Source organism: Molothrus aeneus, chromosome 3, assembly GCF_037042795.1.
Source record: "Molothrus aeneus isolate 106 chromosome 3, BPBGC_Maene_1.0, whole genome shotgun sequence".
Lineage (NCBI taxonomy): Eukaryota > Metazoa > Chordata > Aves > Passeriformes > Icteridae > Molothrus > Molothrus aeneus.
In genome coordinates, this window is record NC_089648.1 from 54,523,312 (window position 1) to 54,545,535 (window position 22,224).

The window sequence follows — 22,224 nt, forward strand, 5'->3', positions numbered from 1 at the left end:
ACTGTCCAAAGAGACTTTTGCTAATACTCCTGTTACACTATGAACTCCAGCTCACAATTAGCAGATAACCAATTTTGTCCAGAATACTTTCTTGTGGTTCTGAAAAGTTTATTTTTAGTTCTGGATCCAACTTAATGGTGTAAAAAATAAAGGTAACTCAATAACTAGACCAGATAGACTGTGCTTCTCTGAACAGTAGCCTAATCAGAAGCTTTAGCTGAGTCCCTGTAAGTCTTTTGATTTGTAATAGATACTAAAATTACCTCACTTTCTAGAAAAAGAAAAGATTTTCTTGGAATTGGTCCAGCTGAGACAATGAGGTATATTTTTTTAAGATAGGGAATAGAAAATTTTCCTTATTGACTGGTGAAGGAACTAGTAATCCCAATTTTCCTAGAGTTTTGTCGACTTCTTGGTGGAGAGGATTAAAAATGTGAACTATGGGGACTTCTGCTCTGCCTCTTCCAAAGCAGCCTGTGCGGATTTAATTTGGAAAAAAAATTAGAGGTCTGGACAACATTTTGTTTGCGCTTGACATTATCTACTGGATTTCCAACTGCTTATTCAGAGAAATGCAGTTTTTTCTCTGTTTTGGAGAGACAAATGGGGTCGCTTGAAGTCATTCTCCATCTTTTCCTTAGACTGCTCACCAAGGTTTATCTACAACCTTTGTCCTTGGACAGGTTTGTAGTAGATGGGCACTTTGGCAGTCATTCATATTTTTATCATGATTGATGTCTGACTCTTAGTTTTGCTGAGGAAATACGTACTAATATAGTTCTAACATGCTAACTTTCCAATATTACTTCTTTTATCTCATTTCCTAGAGCATTATCTACATGTTTTTTCCTTTATCATACATTTCCCTCTTTATTTCCATCTATCTTATTAATTTATTTTAGGGTGATATTTTATTCAGACTGTAGATTAGCAGTTGAGAGTTAATAGTCATGAAATCTGTTCCCATTTCTGTTGAAAAACTTAATTTGACCTTGGACAACTGATTTTTTTTCCCACTCTATTTTTAAAAGAGCTATTGTTACGCTTGTTTCACAAAGGGGCCTTAATCAGTGGTTGTGATATCCTTTACCATAAAACGCTCTTTGCAGGAGAACCCTAGTATTCTTTCTTCCCTTTTCTTTTTTTATGCTTTTTCCACCCCTTTCCTTTTTACATTTTTATTTTTAAACTCACTTTTCTTTTTTCATTACACATGGTTTAGGACTTTATTGATAAACCCCTGCATAATTTAAAATCTGTTGCAGAGTATTTAATTTGTTCTTCTGATAAAATTTTATTGTAAGATAGGCCAAAAATGTGCTTTCTTTACATTAAAAATGGATTAATGCATTTACCTAAAAATTAATCATTTAAAGTTTATTTTTGTGTCATATTTTTCCTTTTGCTTTTCATGCTAGTCCGTATACAGAGGATCTCCGGTTTGTACAGTGTTTCTATCTAATTTTTATTTTTCTTTCTGCTTGAAATTATTTTTTCTACATATAATAGCATGGATCGGTCTTAAAAGTTTTCCATTATCTACAAAACCTTTCTAAAATGTGAAATTATAATTGTCTAAATGTGAAATTGCACTATTGAATATTTGGGATTTTTTCCTTGTGAATCTTGTTTGATTGCAGAAATGCATTTCAAATAGGTTCTATATTTGAAATGCATTTCTTAATTGCTATACATTGTGTGTGATAGTAACACATTTTCTTTTTTGTACAGATTAAGCTTGTCAACATAAACTCAACTGATATTGCTGATGGCAGACCTTCTATTGTGCTTGGCTTGGTGTGGACCATAATTTTGTATTTTCAGGTACTACATTTTTTATACTACAGAGTCACTTGCTCAAACCATTGTTCAGATCATCACTTTATATGAACTGATGTAGTTCCAGTCTTTCACTGTAGCTAAGTCACTTTTTCATTTGCTGAGGATCTGATCCTGAATAAACCAACAAGTGATGGTGCTTCACATTGCATAAAATTAGATACTTGTCTGTGGAATAGATTGGTCTTTACCTAGAGCAGAGTTCCTTCATCACTGAAACATATTCTTCTGCTTTCTGTAAAGAATACAACATGGCAAAAGTGGAAAGTAATTGAATTGTGGATTCTTGGTACAAGTATCTTCAGCAACCTCTGTGCAGACTGCGCTGAACATCTAATTACGGTGCACTGGATGTCAGTCAGTAATTATTCTCAGACCATACATGTAAACATGGTGATTTCACTGGTAGATGTAGGTATTTGAAAGGATGGAATTTAGCTGTGAATCATGTATATTGAGAGAGGGTTGAATTTGTAGAGGAAAAATCACTTGCATTCTGTTGAAGTTAGGTGGGAGGTAAAACTGGCTTCTAAATCCTGTCCATATGGGTTAACAAAGTGAGTCACTGTTCAACACTCAAAATAACAACTAATTTTATTGCTCTTCTTTATGGGGTTCTTTGGCTCCCTGGTGATGTCTCAGGGATGCTGTTCTCCTCAGCACCAACCACTTTGATGCCTTGTAGTTCAGAGTTCATCAGAATAAAAGTTAGTCAGAATGATATTGACATTTTAATTTATAGCTCATTGAAATGAAGAAAGAAGAACGTGTTTCTCAGTCTTACTGAGACTCTATTCTCTGCATCATTTTTGTCATTTTTTGACCTTTCCTTTACTTCTCACAGGCAGATACATAATTTTAACATGATTGAAAGCAGCCATCCATAAGAGCAGTGGTTCTCATTCTGGCAGACTCATTCTGTGATGTGACAACTTTGGATTTTAAGAGGACATAAAAAAATCCTGCAACTTCCTCTGGATATAGCTTTATCATGTTAAGGAACCAAATTTTTAGTCAAATTAATGTTCTTGAAAGAATCAAGTTAATCAAGATTTTCATTTGATGAAAAGCATAATTATCATCCTACACCCTCAGCAAGCACTTCTAATGCACTTTGCCTGCAGTACATTCACTATTTCATCACAAGGTACCTCTAAGTACCTTTGTATACAATTGAATTTATGCCACAACAGTACAACAGGAAGTAAAAAACTATCCAGATGAGGTCACTGCCATTCTTTAATTGAATTGTACTCTTCTGAAATTAGTAGATTATTTTATAATCTGAAGTTAAACTACCTGTAAGGTATTGTCTTCTATTTTGGTGATAATTGGCTGTAATAGATAATATGACACACTTGCATATTTTTCTAGCTCTAGGGTGTGAAGTCAATAATTGTTAGATGCCTTGTGCTTCTGAATTTAAGACCATCACCTGGTCACATACATTAGCGTTTCTACAGCTCCTGTAATGTATGCTTCAATAAAATACAGTTAATTATAGCTTCTGCCCAACTTTATTTAGACAGTTGTATTGGGAGATTATTAAAGAAATTGGTGTGAATCAAGAAGGTTATCTACAAAGAATTCATTAACATTTTTTTCCCTGCAGATTGAAGAGCTTACAAGCAACCTCCCACAGCTGCAGCCCTTGTCTAGCAGTGCTTCTTCTGTGGAAAGTGTTGTCAGTTCAGAAACTGCAAGTCCCCCAAGCAAACGGAAGGTGGTAACCAAGGTCCAAGGAAGTGCCAGGAAGGCTTTGTTAAAATGGTTACAGTACACAGCAGCAAAGTAAGTAAACTACAGATTAACTGATTTTATATTTTAAGTGAAAGCTTTTTGCTCACATTCTAAGCTCTCTCAGCCAGGGATCATCCTTTTGCTCTTTATTTATATAGTACCTTCCTCTATATATAATTATAGATCCCCTCACCACATTCTTTTTGACAGCTGAGGCTGCTAAATGTTACCACCATACAACAAATCAAGTAATAATTAATGATTTACATTAATTTTGCATGCACTCGTATTTTATAATTTGTGACTAATGAATGGGATTATCTCTGACAGAATGAGGAGCTGAAAGGGGAATTAGATGTCTGAATGACAGTGCATTAGTCCTGCTGCCAAAACACTTGATGTGGCACTGCCAGTACCACACTGATTAAGCGTTCCTCTGTCAAAGCTTGGAGGAACAACTTGCTGTTGAAAGGAAAGTGGTGAAAAGTTATGTATATCCCTTTGTAGTTTTTTGATATATTTTAAATATTATTACACAAATTGCCCTGAATCTTCATTTTTCTTAACCCAAGTTATTATGGAGTTATTTTTTGCTATGTCTAGTTAACTTAAGAATTATTCCCTTTATTCTGTAAGATTATCCCATGCTGTTTCAGCTTTCAAAAAGGCATTAACCCCCTCATAAATTATATCAAAGATACTGTAGTAGTTTGATAGCTTCCACACTAAGAAAATTAGAGATGTAAAATAACATGGATTTATTTGCTCAAATTAAATAATCACTGCTATTTCAAGAAATCAGTTGTGCAAAATATAGAGGGGAAGTGGTCAGTTATTGGATGGTGCCTCAGAGAAAATAAATGTAATTGCAAAGATTCAGACTGATGCAGAGGTAGAATACAGTAATTTATAGTGCAGTGCTGTCTAATTTGAATTTCTTCATTGCACTGTTGTTGGTAAGACACCACAATGGAAAGTGATCAGCTTCTATTTCCAGACATGGAAACAAACAAAATAAAAATAGGTTCATAAATTAAGCTGTCATTTTTATTGGGAAGAGTTGATAAAATATGTCAAAAGAAGCTGAGTGATGCCTAGTGGTACACTTCACCTGGGCCTGCTTCACACTGTTTGCAAGGGCTACCTCCTTAAAGTCAGTGAAAGTGTTTCACTGATCACAGTGAGATTTGAATGAAGCTCTCCTCAGTTACAGTTATGTGAACCTCCCAATGGTAATACTGTCTTAGTGTCTTAGTGTCCTGAAAGGATGCTTGCTTGCTCAGAACATGTTAAAAACCATCTTGCTGTCTGTGGATCACCATACCTTTAAGAACTACTGGTAAAAGAAGGAGTGATTTGGAAGTGCGGTTCAGTTCTGATTACTTTCTTATTGTATATTGTTATTTCTGGATCATTTGAGTTTATTTTAAATAAACTTTTTTATTAAGTGTTCTAAATATATGAATTTATAGTATCATTCATTCTTTTGGTAAGAACATAGAGAAATTTGAGTGCTGTAGTTTCCCCTAAACTGTGGTGATGTCACTCTTCATGCTATCATTTAAAAAAAAAAACAGGTTAGTGCAGGTTTTTTTGAATTTTATTTGTATGATACTGATGTACCTAATTGAACTGCAGCTGTTTTAGCTGTTTTGGTGGAGTGAGATTTATAGGGAGGGAGATAACAGTGATTGGAAGTGTGTACGTCCACGGACTCTGTGTGTGTGTGTCATATAACACCTTTGAGAACTTTGGCCCTCCGTTGCTCATCGTTTTGTGGCTTATTGGCACTTGCAAGCCCACTGGAGACAAATACGTCATGTATATGATAAAAAACACTTGGATCTTCGTAGGCAGAAATGAATTTATGCAGTGGGTAAATGGGACTGCAGTTGACCTAACTGGGCACTACAGGAACAAGTGGTTTAGGTTTAATAATGGGTAACCCCTGGGTGGAGCATTTATATCTCTCCCCATTTCATGTCGTCCTGATATTGTTATTAACTTCTTTCCCTTTCATATTTTTTAGGCAAGTTGGAATTGAAATCAAAGATTTTGGACAAAGTTGGAGGAGTGGTGTTGCATTTCATTCTGTTATTCATGCTATCCGCCCAGATTTAGTGGACATGGAGAAAGTGAGGGGAAGGTCAAATAGAGAAAACCTGGAAGAAGCCTTCACAATTGCAGAAGCAGAGCTAGGAATCCCAAGGCTCCTTGACCCAGAAGGTACCTAATACTTAGATGAAAAAGAATTTTTCAACTTGACTAAGTTTTAACTACTTGGCATGTCTTAAGCCAGATGTACTAATTCATTGTGGCTAGATTTTTAAGCAGCATTTCATGCCATTCCACTAAAAATTTAATTTTCCATGTTTTTATTTGTCTAGATGTGGATGTTGAAAAGCCAGATGAAAAGTCTGTCATGACCTATGTAGCCCAGTTTTTGAAGTACTATCCTGATCCTCATCATACAGTGGCTGATGTGCCAGAGAATGATGTAAGTTGCTCTTGCATAACTATAAAGCCAGTTTATAATGAAGGGGGGGCTTTATAAATACATTTTGTAGCTTTCTTTTGGTTTATTATATTTCCTTTTGATGACCAGTTCAAGTGACAAGCACACTAAGAAAACTGGGAAAGATTAGCCAAGAATAAAGGAATAATTCTTGCAGATGTTCAGTAGGTGGAGAAAATAGTATGGTGATCTTGCAGATATTTTCCTCTTTTCAGAAGTAGCAGGAGCAAAAAATAGCACTAACAGTTATTGTAAATAGTAGAAAACCAATGGATCCTAAAGTTCCTTAACAGGTTTTTAAGCATAACACCAATGATACTGTAATAATTTCTTACCTGAAGCAATGTGTCATTTATATTTCTATCACTCTGGGTTTCTGGATAAGAGCAAGAATGGTCCAAGATATTGCTTAGGTAGAGTCTTTGGGCTTTTATGCTTGAGAGGCATTTACAATTTTGGCAGAGGTTCCTTTCTATTTCACACTGATGTTTAACTCTTTGTTGTAAGGAATTGTTTTCAATCGTGTTTTTTTCATTGGAACTTGTTTTGTGTAGGCTCTAGTGCATTGGCTTTGCACTGGAATGCTGTGCTCAGCTATGCCAAGTTATCATGACTCACTTCCCAGTGCCGATTTGCTTTCTTCATGGCACACACGGGAAGCACTGCTGAGACAATCTGCTCAGCCCCAGCAAGAGAGAAAGAAGAAGCAATTTTTTATCTGTGTTTCTCTGCATTCCCTACAGAGGTAGAAAAGAGCTTTGAAAGGAGTGTGTGAGGCTAAGGTAGCGGTAGCTTTGCTGTTTGATTCCAGTGCCTGAGCACTGGAGCTTAGTATTTTCCTTCCTGCAGCATTAATCTGGGTACATACTTGTGCCAGTGTCTCAGCATCCCACTAAGCAATGGGGCTGCTGAAAGGATTGAGTGAGCACTGAAGTCTTGTTCTGTGGCCTGTTCAGGCTGAGCCAGTCCTGCCATCCTCATACCATGGCACACAGGGCAGCTTCTGCTGCCAACAGCCTTGGCCAGGCCTTCTACCATGCTGGGATTGGGTTTTGAGGAGCAACCTCACCCCCTTCCCCCAAGCTTTATGCAGAGATGATGCAGGAGAATGGAGGATTGAGCCATTCCATGCCCTACCAGTCTCTGGCTGTACCCACAGATTTGCCAGCACATGAGTTATGGAAGGGCACATAATGAGTTGCATCTGGAATTCTGTGTGAATTACTAGGAAGCAGAACAACACAAATCAATTTGACATGCTAACGCACTGATCTCAGAAGCACTTTCTCTTCTTAGATATTCCACTGGCAAGCCACATAAATTTTGGTAGAAGTGCTGACCCCTTGCATGTCATGCTGCAGAAACCAGCAACTTCCAGACTTTGAGAAGAAAGTAGGAGTTTGACATTGCACTAAATTTCTCATGTAATCATTCTTTGTTTCCTGGAGGAAGAGCTATGTTCCTTTTTACTGTCCACGGTTAGTTTAGTTTCTTAGAATAGGATTCACCTTTAAAATCTAAAAAGTTTACAATACTCCACCTGTTGTCAGCAAAAGATAAACACTTCCCCATCTTTCTTAAGACAGTGCCTTAAACAGTCTTCTGGAAGCCTGTGCTGTAGAGCATTTCAACAGAGATAAAACAGAGTTAGATTAATCCATCCCTTAGGTAATGATATATAAAACATTGTTTGCAGTTGATTAAAAAGCTTTTTGTTTTTATGACCAGTATAACCCCCTATTTTTAGCCTCTCTGTCTTCCTGTTGAAGTATAGTCTAAAGAAATACTTATCACACAATCCAGGTACCTGGGAGAGATAACCTTGCAAGACTCTTGTCCCCTGAACTCTTGGACTAATCCGAATTTCTTGTTTAAGAATATATTTTGCCTGACAGTGCCTGCTGTAGAATAAGTTGGACAGTAGATGCTAGATACAGCTGGTTTTATCTACCTTGCCTGAAGAAGTGAAAAGGGACTATCCTTGTTGCAGATGCCTACATTTAGTTAGAAGGAACCTACTTCAGACTGTGTCTGGGTGAATTTTGGCAGGGAGAGGGAGGGCAAGAGAGATTTCTAACCCTCTTTCCCCACCTCCACCCAGCTCAGCCGTCACTGTGTTTCCTCAAGATGTGTTGTCCACACAAATTCCTGTTCATCTTCCCTTCTTATTTAATGCTCAGTTTATAAAGAATTTGCATTGGAAGAAGTGGAGTAATGATTGAAACTTATCCCTTATTTGTGGTCAGAGGGAGGAGCTATTTGCATATGCATTTTCAGAATTAAAAGGGGTCTAATCTCTCACACATGGACCAGCTATGAACATGTATGAACTCGTGTAGTCAACATATCTCAAAGAAACACAGTGACTCTAAGGTAAGTAATTAGTTTTCCATATAAAATAAATTACGTAGTAACTAACAATCTGGAAGTCAAATCTAATATGAAAATTACTTCACTAGGTATAATACAGACACATGAGCTTGATAATAGTTCTAAGTACATCTTGTATTCCTACATGTGTGGCTCTTACTGTTCTCTCTGGACTTTCTGCCTGCTTTGCTTTATTTTATTTTGCTTCTTTTCTTTTTTTTTTCCTTGCTTCTTGTTTTCCCATTTGTTTCATATTGCTAGGAACTTCAAGCAATCCCAACTTTTGTCATTTCTTTTATGAAATTTAAGGTAAGGGTGTATGCTCAGAATAATTGCTTGGATTGGACCTTTCATGGTTGTTATCTTTTTTTAATCTTGCACTTACTTGATTTTAGATTTTGGGGGGCTTAATGCATATTAGTTTGCCAACCTTAAGTTTATCTTTCCTGAAAAGCAATATATTAACATGATGAATCTAGGTCTGCTCTCTTACATGAGCTGACCCTAACAGCCTAACACTTAATTTTGCAAATAACTTCACAGAAATATTAAAGAAAAGAAAGTCAACAATTCCTATAATAAATCTCAGACTATGCTTTTGGTTTTCTGAAGTATAGATATAAACATTAAATTAATAGATTATAGTTCAATATTTCTACACATCTAATCTCATTTTAGATGGATATTTTTATGTCTTTAGGTTTATAGAGTAGATAGTAGAGTGTATGATTGTGTAAGTGATGTGTGTGGCTTGCGAGTTGGAAGGAAAGTATTAATTTCTAATTGTGTGATGTGCTGCTCCTTTTTCATCTAAATGATTATATTTTTTAAAATATACTTTTTTAACCACCATGGACTTTTAGCTACTTCTAATTTTCTAAGTTGAGAAACCTAACACAGAGTATATGAAGTGAGCATTCAGAGGTGAAACTGGAAGACTGCAGAAGTGAATACATTGTGAAATAAATAGCAAGTGTCACTGCAGTCAGTCAATAGTCTTTATAGTTTGATCTGATCCAATTAATTGGCTAGATTCCACATTCTTGGGGGGTTTTGTTTGGGATTTTTTTTTTCTAAATAAATTTATTAAATAGATTATTTTAAAATTACTAGGATCAAGGGTTCATCTTCATCTCATATTATGTATATCTAACTAGTGATGTATTGAAGCAAAGATTTATATTGATAGCAGAATTACTCATATATTTTCAATCCATTTATATTGATAGCAGAATTACTCCTATATTCTCAATCCATTCAAGCAAGTTTGGGCACCTTTAATGTGAATTTATAAATCCTTTGCCTTACACAGCCCCAGTACATTACTTCTTAAGCCAGAGGAGATTTGAAGTGGTAAAAGCTCTGCTGATTTCCTTATCATGGTATAAATTTAGCTGTACTTAAAGCTCACCCCCTCAAAGTATTTCTGATATAAAGTCTTTCCCTTCTTGTGCTCTGATGAGCAAGTAATTCAGAAGATAATCCTGTCATCTCTGACATTTTTATGCCAGCAGAGTTCCCCAGTGTAAGAGGAATTTCCTGAGCAGCAGCTGCAAAAATAACTTTCTGAGCTTTTCCAGGGATTTAGTCTACTTCTGCAGTTAGTCATTAATAGTTCATCCCTGAAGGTGATGCCTGGCTCAGCTTTCACCCTGTGTCTGTGATACTGCTGTAAGGGAGTGAGTTTCAGTAACCTATATATATATATATATATATATATATATATATATATATATATATATATATATATATATCTCCAGTAACCTGTATATATATAAGCCAGAGTTTTCAAAATGAACAGCTTAATCAGTTGAATTTATGCAGAAACGTTTTTGAAGGGACTTCATTTTCTCAGTGCATGTGCAATACAATGATTCCATGTCCCTGAAAAACAGACTTAAGCTTTTTTTTCATTTAAAAGGTAACAGTTGTAAATTTTATTGTGTCTGTGCCTGAGAGTTTGATCAGTACACCTTGTTTATAATTACATCTTAGGGAACTAAACAAAATACTTCCTCTCTAGTCCATAATTAAGATTCTCATTATATTTTAAGCTCTTCAAACCCTACAGTATTCTGTATTATGTAATTTTCAAATTAAATCTGGCATATCAGTTAATAAAATACTGATTCTGAGCAGAAAACTTTCTTTGCAAATTTAAAGTGTACTCCATTATCATACCAGAACTCAAACTCTTCTCTCTAAATACCTTCTTTGATGTTCCTTGTCAGCTGAGTGCTCCAATTCTGTTCATCTCTACAAATACGCGAACATTCATGGAATTGTGTAAGGATAAATTAATATTTAGAAATGCTGCTTGGAAGTAGCATACTGAATGAACCACAGGATTTTAGATAAATTCAAATAGATGGATCAGAGATCAATGGTCCTCATGCCAGAGAAGGCACAAATAGTTATATTTATTTTAGATAATTTCTGTTTAGTGATTTATCTTCTGATATGTATGTTACTTTAGAGGGCCAGACTTTAGAAAATAGTTTACATATCAGTGAGAATATAATTTTGATTTTTTTAAATTAAGAGTAAGAATGCTAGACACTAACAAAAGTCTTTTTTTTAAGAATGATAGCTCATTAAATCTGCTGGGTGTTGATGACAAGTACCTTGGTGTCTAAGAAAGTGAATCTCTTCTGTTGATTTCCCAAGCTGAGACTTTACAGTGCTTTAGTATCAACCAAGGACACAGAATTTAATTTGCAGGTGGTAAGTGGTTTACTGAACTGGACACCTGTGAAAACATATGAATAAATAAATAAATAAAAGATTCATCATGCATTGTTACACAATGTAATTTATAGCATCTAGTTTGGTGGTTGCTCAAGCATCTACATCTTTTGCAATTAAAGTGATCAAAATTTGCCTAAATTTATAGTTTTTTAAAATGCAGAAGGCTAAATGCTACCTCTTTACTTAGTATCAGATAAACCATATGTGGTCTGAGAGAGGAGAAGCTGTTCCTGTGTTATCTTCAGGTACCATCGAGGTATTCTTAATCCCAGAGATACTCTATTTCAAAAACATTTGGTCAGAATGGGTTTTAAATTTAAATTTTTAAACTAGTGATGTAATCATGCAAAACACCTGCTTTGCTCAGATTACTGTATGAACAGTTGCAGGCATATAGATGCTCTGTCTTACCTTAAGTAATATGAGGAATATGAAACAGTGTTTCATGAAACTGAATTTTATAGTGTGAATTAGAAGTAATATACAGAGCATTGGGGCACGCTTCTTCCCTTCATCACTTCAATCAATAATATCTTACTGAAATTTTCAGTTAGTGAGATTGCTGTAGTATTTTCAATCCACTAAGATGCAAAGTTTAGTATTGCTTTTATGGAGCTGGCAGCTAAATACTAATAGCGATATCAATAGTCTCACTAAAGTTATATCTTCTTAGGAATAGAGCAAATTTAATACCAAAGTTCTTTCTTCATGGCTGAATGAGTTAAGATGCTCTTTTTTATATTCTACTTGGCTGGATTTCATTATCTTAGAGGTCCTTTCTAACCTAAATTATTCTATGATCTTCCTCATAGGGGGGTAGTCATGAATTTGCTGCTTTTCTTAAAGAATCTTGATGTTATATTCACACAGACAAGAAGAATAGAAATTTTATTTTACTTCTCTATATTTAAATGATTTGAAAATTTGCATGTGCTGGGAGTTTTTTCTTCTTGGCACACCAAGGAAAGCCCAGTATTACAGGTAGCTGGAGCAGGGAGGTGTTGTATCTGTGCTATACTGTTTCTCAGGTATCAGCCTGTGTGTCAGAAGACAGGAGCACAAGCTACAGAGAACTTTATTCCAGCACAGCTGCTCTAACAGCATGTTAACCTCACTGCAGCTACCTGGCTATCTGGATAACTGTGATAATTGCAAATCTGTTGTGCAAATTATGTCCAACTAACTGTGTTCTGAGCAGAGGCTCAGTAAAAGAATTAGTAGAAATACATCAAAGATTCCTTTCTTATCTGAGGAACCTGTCCTTTCCTTTGCTGAAATAAAGCAAAAGCTTTAGCTTTTAAAAATTATTAAGGGGAAGTTATATTTTACAAATTTTAGGCAGCTTTCAAAGAAAGGAACCATAAATTGGCTTCTTTCTCCTGTCAGGTTCATTTCTTACCAGACAGTACCGTGTTTTTTTAAATGCAGTCAGTGACAACTCTTTTTTTTATCCCATGGTCCAGTTTTTCTTCTCTCATGTAATGCTTGAAGTGTGACTCATTTTAGGTGATTAGCTTATATGATGAGATGTAAGATGCATTTGTTCTGTAATAGAAAAATTTGTTGTTTGTCTGTTTCTGACAAATTTTACAGTGATAAGGCTTCTTTGGTTTCAAAAAATAGCTTATGATTAACAGCCAGCACATCTGGTTCGTTATTTGGAAATCTGAGAGGGACACTTGTATCCTCCTTGACCAGCCTTCTTACACAGTGCACAGAATACTTTGGTTCCTGATAACTTTTGCTTATAACATGCTCACAGACCTGAGACTTTCCTTTAGTGTTTTTCTGTCCATTGCCAGGTCACTGAATTCTGCAGAAAACTTTGCAGCCTTACAAAGCTGCAGCACCATGACAGACTGAAGTGGTAAACTGTAAAACAATTATGCTTTTCTTTAAAGCCATAAAATGGCATAGAAGGAAAAAAAAAACTAAAATACTTGGGTTTTCTTTCTTTCTTTCTTTTCATTTTCCATGTTAAACTATTCTAAATATTTTGCTAACTTCTGGGCTTGGAGCTTCATGTCAAGGATTACTCTGAAGTCAATCAGACAATAACTTTTCAGCAATAGCAGACCAGCTAATACAATGGTGGTAAAAGATTAAAAAATCCTCTCCTGTCTCAGCTCAATTAACTTTTTAACTGAAAATTGACTTTGCCAATCTGCTGAAGACTAAACCTAGTTGGTAAGATATCTTTAAAGAACTTTGTATTAATTTAACATCAGAAGAAAACTGCTGATATCTCTGACTCTGCCATGTCTCTGTTTGTCATCATTTCACTCCTGTAAGACTCATGTCTAGCTGGTGACTTCTCTCATACTGAGAGAATGCTTTTCAGTTAGACTGCAAGAAGGGAAATGATAAGAGAATTGGGCACATTTGCTTTCACTACAACTAATGACCTTGAATTGCTACAGAGATGTTAATTTCTGAACTGCATCTGACAGCTCTACTAAAAGGCTGCGAAGGGTTTTTTTTAATGTGTGGTTGTACTACATCATAGAAGGAAGACAGACTGGTGCTAAGAGACCTAAAAGTGTGGGCAGAACAATTTGAAAGAGACATAGCCCGAGCACAGGTGGCAGAAACAAGCTTACAAGAGAAATATCAGGTAAGCAGCAGGGAAATTGTGTATGATAACAAATCTTTGTCATCATTATGTGTAACAGGTACTGCGGTATTTTGTGCAATCTGTACATATGAGAGTCACTATAATGTTGCTTAAATAAATAAGGACACAAAGTGTCTTGCCTGTTATTGGTGGGGGAGTTATAATGCCAGCTCCAGCCTTGCTACGTAGGACAGTGCACAGATGGTTTGCCTAACACAGAGCTTTTCCCAGCAGTGGGAAGAGGGACTGTCCTAGTTAGGAGGGAGCATGTGTCTGTGCCATCCCTCCAGATCCTGCATGATTTAGCTCAGATAGGAGGTATGACTGAAGGCTGGATGAGGTCACAGGTGGAGAGGACAGGACATAGAGTTATATTTTCATTCGCTCTCTCAAAGGTTAATGTCTAAATCAGAAATACAAAATTTGGCCTAAATTTTCTCCTGAAACTTGAGTGTTCTCTAAATGCAGCCACTGTCCCAAGTAGCATTAAATCCAGTTGTAGTTTTATCTCATCAATTATTATCTTATTTCGTATATGGTTTGTGCACCTGATAGCTGAAGGGAAATGCAAAAGTCCGATCTATATATAAATAAAAAATATACAAGTAAATCTAGAAGTTAAGTGCTATTCCTCTTTGGGAAAGATTAGGACAGCTATCAGTACAAAATTTTCATAGGTTATGGTACTTCATAAATGTTAAAGAATTTAACTCCTTCACTCTCTAATGCAATTGATTTGGTTTTCTCTTTGTGCAGTCATATAAGCATTTCAGAGTACAATATGAGGTAAAAAGGAAACAGTTTGAACTTGCAACCCAATCAGTAAGGAAAGATGGTAAATTATCACTTGATCAAGCTGTGGTGAAGCAAGCATGGGAGAGAGTTACTTCCAGGGTAAGTTGAAAGTCATTGTGCTATGTATTTTTTTTTTATTAAATGAAGGGTGGAATTTGAAATCCTTTAAACACTTGTTTGCTATTGATTGAAATGGGCATTAGGAACCTAAAAGGGGACCAAATTTCTGACACTGCTGAATTTTTTTTTATTTGTTTTGAGAATATTTACTGCACTATCATCTTTAATATTGCTCAAAGATAGAATGTGAACTTTAAGAAAAGGACAATACTTGGAGATTTCCCTTTACTTGAAAGAGTGGTAACTGTGCTCAGCCAAGTTAAAGAGGTTGTTGATAGAAAGAAAAGCATACACAATGCCACTTCCAAACCCAATGTTCCAATGTAAATTGCTAGTTATTTGAGAAATTCCAATATAGCATTTTTTAGTATAACTAAAAAAAAATCTTGTAATACTGACTATGTTACCAATAAATTAGGTTTTAATTCTATTTTTGACCTATTCTCAATAGTAATAAATTAATGTGAGTATTTATGGTTGGAATTTTGGACAACTGAATGACAAATCCTAAGCAAATGATACTCTTTGACCCAAATTAAAAGTTATTAAGACATTATTACTAGTGTATATCCATACTGCATAAATATTTTTTATGTGTATTTAACAGAGGATCTGGTTAAAATTGTTCTGAAATTTTCACATAATTTTCATGATGTTTTTACTCTCATAACTGGCATTGCCAATAAGATACAGTATTTTATTGCTATATTCTCCCCTCCACAGTCTTTTGAGACTCATGTGAATCTTGCATATAAAAAGTATGTTCAATGTAGAGATATAAAGATTTTATACAGGAGGATGATTTAGATTACATTGGCAGAAGAAGTTCTTGTATCCCTTTTCTGTGCATATTAAATGATGAAATTCCAGGTATTTTGATTCTCAGTTGTTCCAGATACTCCATTACTATTCAGAAAGGGAAATACATAAATCAACAAATTCTTATAGAGATATTGTTGCCTGTGAGAATGCTGTAATTTCCAAACTCATGTGGAATAATATATCTAGACTAATGTCTCAATTATACCCTATTATGTGGGGGTTTGATTTTACAGTGTAAAGTATGGTTTTTATAAATGTACTTACTTGTATTCTTTAGCAAGAGAGGAATTTCAGTCCTTTTCCTTTTACTTCCTAGATGCTTGATTGGCACATACACCTTGATAAATCCCTTCCTGCACCTTTGGGTACCATAGGTGCTTGGCTCTACAGGGCAGAGGCCGCTCTGAGGGAAGAAGTAACCGTTCAGCAAGCTCATGAGGAAACAGCAAACACAATACACAGGAAGCTTGAACAACATAAGGTAGATGGGGATGCATTAGTTCTGTGTGTTACCCTCCATTGTTTTCACAGCTTTAAATGATCCATACTCTGCAACAATAATTATTTCTACTTTCTGTGGGTTGTGTTGTCCTGGTGGTGGCTAAATGTTGGTGTCTTGTCATGGTGATTTGAGCTGTGTTATCTGTGTATCTTGCAACCAATATTCAGATATTCAGAATTGCTTTCAAGTGTTTTTGCTTCTTCTACCTGAAGTAGGTCAGGTATTACTATTTTAATTTCTACAGTAAAATTCCGTAGGGAGTTCATAATATTGGGTGCGTTGTTCAACCAGTATGAACTAATTGGGTGAAACAGGAAAAAGGGAATAAATGCACTAACTGTGCTGATAGTCAGTGCAGGTGACATTCATGGGGGGAGAAAATGAGAATGCAGTGAATTTTGATAGTGTTGTGATGACAGATAGCATGATAGCCATCTGTGATGGCAGATAGCATGCTGTGGTAAACAGGAAATTTTCCAGATGAATGTAAATAATTGTACCATCGTTCTATGCTGAGTCCAAGTTCTCATTTAAAACCAAAGCAGTGAGGTTTTTTCTGTGGATTTGCATAATATGTGTGAGAAAAATGTATTGGTGAAAAAATATGCTGGTGAGATGATAAAAAAAACTGAACCAGTAAATGATAGGGAAAAGATGCTGTAGAGAAAGGCAGTATTGAGGCTATATTGTTTTTTTTTTTCTCCTCTATCACTACTATATTAAAAATTTTTTGTAAATTTGTTATTTTTTGTGTTTAGGATATGGGTAGGGTTTTTTCATCAAAAAGCAATGTTATATTATGAAAAGCTGAGAAGTTTCATGGTCACCTGATTCCTTTTTATTAGAACAATTGTAGCTCTTCTAACTTGAGTAGTAACTAATTAAATTTTAAAAAAATTTAAAATCTTTAAGGAAGATACGGATTTTTTCAGGGTCTTGTCTCTTGTAATGCTAAATTTCATTAATTTCTTGGTAGCATCAAAGATTTCAGGATTTATAGGATTTGACATTTGTTTAAAAAAAATTAACAAGTCAAACACTCTTTTTTTCTTAGAATGTGAACACTGTAGACCTCCTTTTGATACATTCATAAGAAGTACAAAAGAGTGTGCCCTAAACTATTTTTTATTTGCATCAGAAATGCTGTGGTGAGGGATTTCCATGCCAACAAATAAACTTTGATTTAGGTTAATCTGTGCCAGGGGAGTTTTCCCATGGGAGTGGGATGGAAAAAGCTTCAAGAGAAGTATATATAATTATATCTGTTCCTGGAGTTTGTTTTGTTGCTCATATTTGAATTGATGAATCCAAATGTGCTACTGAATAGTACCAGAAATGCATTCATGTATTTTTTTCAGTCCTTGTGGCCTTCTGGTTTGTTTGTTTGTTTGGATTTGTTCCGCTGACATCATTGCTTCCTTTTTATCTTTGTCTCATCTGACAATGGGTTATTTTAGTGAACTTTATAGCTTATGGCCTAATTGAATTTAGTACAAAATGTACAAGCTTATTTGAACAAATCTTGCACAATCAGGCAAGCACCTATGCTTATTTTAATTGCTGTTGCTACCGAGATCCAGGAATTAAGGGCAGTGTGTGTGCTTGCTGAGGGTCATTTCCCAGAGTAGGATTTCATTTTATGAGCGTGCTGTATATAAGTTTTCATGATTCCTGTTGATGTTGGATGAAACTACTGTGATTTGTTTTGACTCACCAGTTAGGGGTGCATGTTAGGGGCATCCATTTGCATCCTTTGCATCCCTTGTATGTCAAGGTCTCAAACATAGCTGAGATACTTGTTCCAAATCTTCCCTTTATGTGAGACTATGTCAGTCAGGAGTCTTCAGCATGGTAAAATCAGCACATCACCTGCATCTGAGAAAGCCTAGCTCATTTCTCTTCACAGCAAGGTGTTGGCTGAAGCAGAAAACAATGAAAACCCAGGCGGGTTGATGGGGATAGTGGGGCCATTTAGTGAGCTGAGCCAGAGAATTTCCACTGATTCCTCCTGTGCAAGCACCGAGATTTGGCTGGGGAGAAGCCCTTCCTTGGCACGTAGGAATAAATACTTATGGAGGATCTGTGCAGAAGCCTGCATTTTGTTCCCTGAGGTGAGAGAGGGGGAACCTTTGTACGATCTTCTTTGCTGGCAGGCTTCTGAGCACCTTGTGCTAGCAGCTGTCTGTCTGCAGTGAAAAACCCCCCACCATTCCGTGCTCTCTCAGCTGCTCTCAGGGGACTTGACGTGTTACTGCTAAGAGTATCTCTTCAAAGACTGCTGCCAGTCATTCAGTTCAATATGTAATCTCCAGGAAGCCGTTTGAAGCGGTGTTGCTTAGTTACAGTTGAAGCATGCTCTGCCGTAGGGCTTGCACTGCTACGGTTCAGATCGCAGCAATACAGGTCGGGTACCACATTCCGCAGTCGCTCGTGCAGGGCTGAGACAGCCATCCTGAAGTCTTTTGATGGTGAGAGAGCGAAAAGTTTACTAAATATGGAATATGTACTTAGAGAAGGAGCTATAGATTTTCTTCCTATATATAGCAGAGCAGATCAGTTGCTTAAAATTTCAGTCTATACTTAGCAAAGGTTAGTATCTGTTATAAAGATTTAAAGAGTAAATTTAGTAGGATTATGCTTTTGGGATGTTAGCATACTGGCAGACTGACTTTCAGAGATTATTTAATACAGTTAAGGGTTCTTGTTTTGTTAAACCTTTTGCAGTGTATCCTGTTTTAAAATCTTTCATAATTGTTCGACATGGCTGTAACAGAGCTTCACATAAGGGAGTTCCCTGTGTAAACGTTTAAGTTGCTGTAAATGATTATGTGGTGTGCGCTACCTTGCATGGAAATGTGAGAGCACGATCAAATAGTTAACTACATTGAGTCATCAGAGCCAGCTTAAAACTGTGCTTATTAGTTAGATAGCCTACTGTGAGCCTTTTCTCTCCCTCTCCTCCCTCCCCCCACTCTCTCAATATCTCTCTCTTTCTTAAAATCCAATCAGGATCTGCTGAAAAACATAGATGGTCACAAAAAGGCATTCCACGAGATCCACAGGACCAGGTCTGTTAATGGCGTGCCTGTTCCACATGACCAGTTAGAGGATATGGCAGACAGGTAAGGCTTTCAATCTGAAATGAAAAGCTTCTGTGCATGAAGGGGAGCCTGTTTGCTTTTTTATCTGTTCATGGAGAGATCACTGTCTAGTTACATTTCTCAGTGGCAAACTGGATGGATGGATGGAAAAACCTCCTAGAATATACATAAAAATATACTGAAAAACCTGATGCTCTTAAGATTGATAAGAATCAAAATAAGCAATAAATTTTGGATAGGAATACTTTTTTTATAGTGATGCTGTTGTTACTTGTCCCTGGAAGAAATGTTATATAACAGCCAGGATGTATGTGAAAAGAAAAGAAAAATGACTTTGCAAAACTTAATAACAGAAGTGAACTGATGTTTTCTATGATTAAAAAGAAATGTAATTAGTTTATTGTTCAAGAGCAGTCATTAGATTATCATCACACATAATTAAATGTTTGTAGATTTTAATGAGGTGAAAGATTAGAAAAATATCCGAACTGCTTTCAGTGTCTTCTGCAAAAATGAATATTGCTCTATTATATTATACTGTGATTCATTTTATAGGTTTAATTTTGTTGTCTCTTCATCTGAGCTCCATCTGTTGAAGATGGAGTTTCTGGAACTGAAGTACCGTCTGCTGTCACTCTTAGTCTTTGCAGAATCAAAGTTAAAATCATGGATTATCAAATACGGAAGGCGAGAGTCCGTGGAACTGCTTCTTCAAAATTATATTGTAAGTTGGGGTTGTCCTCTTTTTATAACCATTTTTGAAATTTTCATATTTAAGTTTGCTAGAATTGTATAAAAGAGCAGACACAGATATCAGATTTGTCAGTCATCAACTTTATGACTGTATTCCTATGAAATATATCTTCAGAGGTCAATCTGTCTTCCCCATGGAGGAACTTTAGTCAAAAGGCTAAAAGTAAAAATTATTCTCTTTTCATTATTTTTTGAAAAAGAGAAATATTATTCCAGCTGCTGTCCAGTGATTAATTTAGCAAGCATGTCTGGAGGTTCCAAATCCTAGATTTTTGCTTCCTTTTTATAGCAATTCCAGAGAAATTAATTTATTCTTCTTTTACACCAGGATAGAAGCACTTTATAGTGACTCTATACAGTTTAAGAGCTAAAGACAGAGGAGGAATTTGGCATGCATTCACACACGATATTTTTAGAGTCTTCCAAAAGACAAATAAAAAAGAATGTTATTTTACCTTCATATATTTCTTTAATATAATATACCTATAGGGGATTAATTTTCTTCTTCTAAAGAATGATTTTTCTTTTCTTACTCAGAATTAGTATATTAAACCCTTTTTTTTAAATTTCTATTCTGGAAAGAGTTTGCTCCAGCTCTGCATGAGCCATTTACAATGTTAAGGAACAGAAACTCTTGACTTACAAGTCTTCATTGATAAATTCTTCTTCAGTGTTACGCTGCTGCTTCTTTTTAAATTCACACGTGCAGTGCCAAGTGTAGGTAGAATGATAGTACTGCTGCACTTCTACATTAGGGCATGAAGGATTCTTTCAAAAGCAGGGTTGGTCTAAATATATTCTTCCCTTCTATCTAATCCATATGGGGAAACTTGCACACAAAAATTAAGTCTGAAAAAAATAATGCAGCTACAGAACCATTCAGAGCCAGGTCAATGAGCAGAGAAAATTACTGATGTCCCCACTTTTTTGAAAAGAAAATTTCAAACTCAGTGAAATTTGGGTGAAATTCTCACTCTTCAAAGTGTTTAAACTCTAGCAGTTAGGGACACACAAAAATTCAAGAGTCAGTTAACCTTTTATAGACAAGCTTTACAAACTTCAGATAATTACTTGATTTAACTTAGTTCACTGGAGTGATGTGCAATAACTAGGACTGTAGTCCATTTTTTTACTCTCTAAGACTGTAAAAAACACTACTAAAAGGTGACAAGGGAAATAATAAAAAAGTGGTAGCTTGAACTTTTAGGGTTTTTTAGTAACGTTCTTTTTTTTTTTTCCTTTAAGAGGAACATGAAGTTATTAATTTGTATATTAGTTTGCAAGTGCCTCAATTGTTCTTGTAATTCACACCACTGATGCTGAGGTGGTCTTTAGGGAAGGAAGATGCTTCCTTGCATTATTTTTGAAACTGTATAACATCAAAATGAGGAAATCAGGACAAGAAGATAAATAAATCTCATTTTCACTCTTGAAATGGCCTTGACTCCTGCTCCTTCAGGATGTGATGGAAAGAGGATTGATGTGCTTTGGCTTACCTGGGACCAGTTTTCTAGGACTAAGGGACAAGTGTTACTCTTCCAATATATTAGGAGTCTTACATAGGAAAGCTGTAGTCAGTACCTTATAGTCAGAGTGATTATATTAGCAGGAGATAAAAATGTAAGTCTGTTTGTCTGCCAAAACAGACTGGGGAATGTCAGCATTCTAGGAACATGGATAGAACATATGCCTGGAAAATATTTATGTACTGTAGCTTAAAAATAAAAGTGGTGATTTTTACTTAATCTTAGCCTCTTTCCACCCGTCTGTCATACACCAGAAGTAAAGGTCAGCACAGACTTGCACACCATCAACCTGAATAATAAATTGTACCAAATTCCACTGTAATGGAGATACTAGGTACAGTTATCCATGGATTTTACCCCATGGAAATGTGTTTTAGCACTGCTGTGTTAGCACTTTTTTAGCATCATATGCTACACTGGTTTGAGAAAGCTGCTTATTTTCTTCAAGGAGTCTTGTCAGATGGTAGACAATATTAATCAGTAAAATATCTTTATTTAATTTTTGAAAACATTTCAGATAGCTCTTGATATCATTGTTATATGAGTTTTTTTGCTCTTTCAGGTGAAGTCTTGGAGGTTTTGGTTCAGGTTAACATGTCTGCATGGGTTTGGCAAAGGTGAAATCATGAGTTTGTCACACAATTCATGATAAAGCCTGTAGGTTTTCAGACATGGCAGATTTTGTGATTGTTCTTGACTTCTAGTTTCCTTAGTTATAAACACAGTTCTAAATTATCTACTAGAAAGCTGTTGTAACCTGACATAGCAACTGTCAAAGG

At 35.8% G+C, this 22,224-nt stretch overlaps 1 protein-coding gene across 1 annotated transcript in view; it reads left to right on the forward strand.

Moving 5' to 3' along the window:
* SYNE1 (spectrin repeat containing nuclear envelope protein 1) overlaps window positions 1-22,224 on the forward strand; it is a 288,590-nt gene that overhangs the window by 62,511 nt on the left and 203,855 nt on the right. Inside the window, exons 6-14 of the mRNA XM_066546958.1 lie at window positions 1,732-1,824; window positions 3,452-3,630; window positions 5,609-5,805; window positions 5,967-6,076; window positions 13,719-13,826; window positions 14,583-14,720; window positions 15,880-16,044; window positions 19,075-19,187; window positions 19,722-19,890. Of these exons, the coding sequence (XP_066403055.1) occupies window positions 1,732-1,824; window positions 3,452-3,630; window positions 5,609-5,805; window positions 5,967-6,076; window positions 13,719-13,826; window positions 14,583-14,720; window positions 15,880-16,044; window positions 19,075-19,187; window positions 19,722-19,890 (1,272 nt within the window). The remainder of the gene's footprint in view (window positions 1-1,731; window positions 1,825-3,451; window positions 3,631-5,608; window positions 5,806-5,966; window positions 6,077-13,718; window positions 13,827-14,582; window positions 14,721-15,879; window positions 16,045-19,074; window positions 19,188-19,721; window positions 19,891-22,224) is intronic.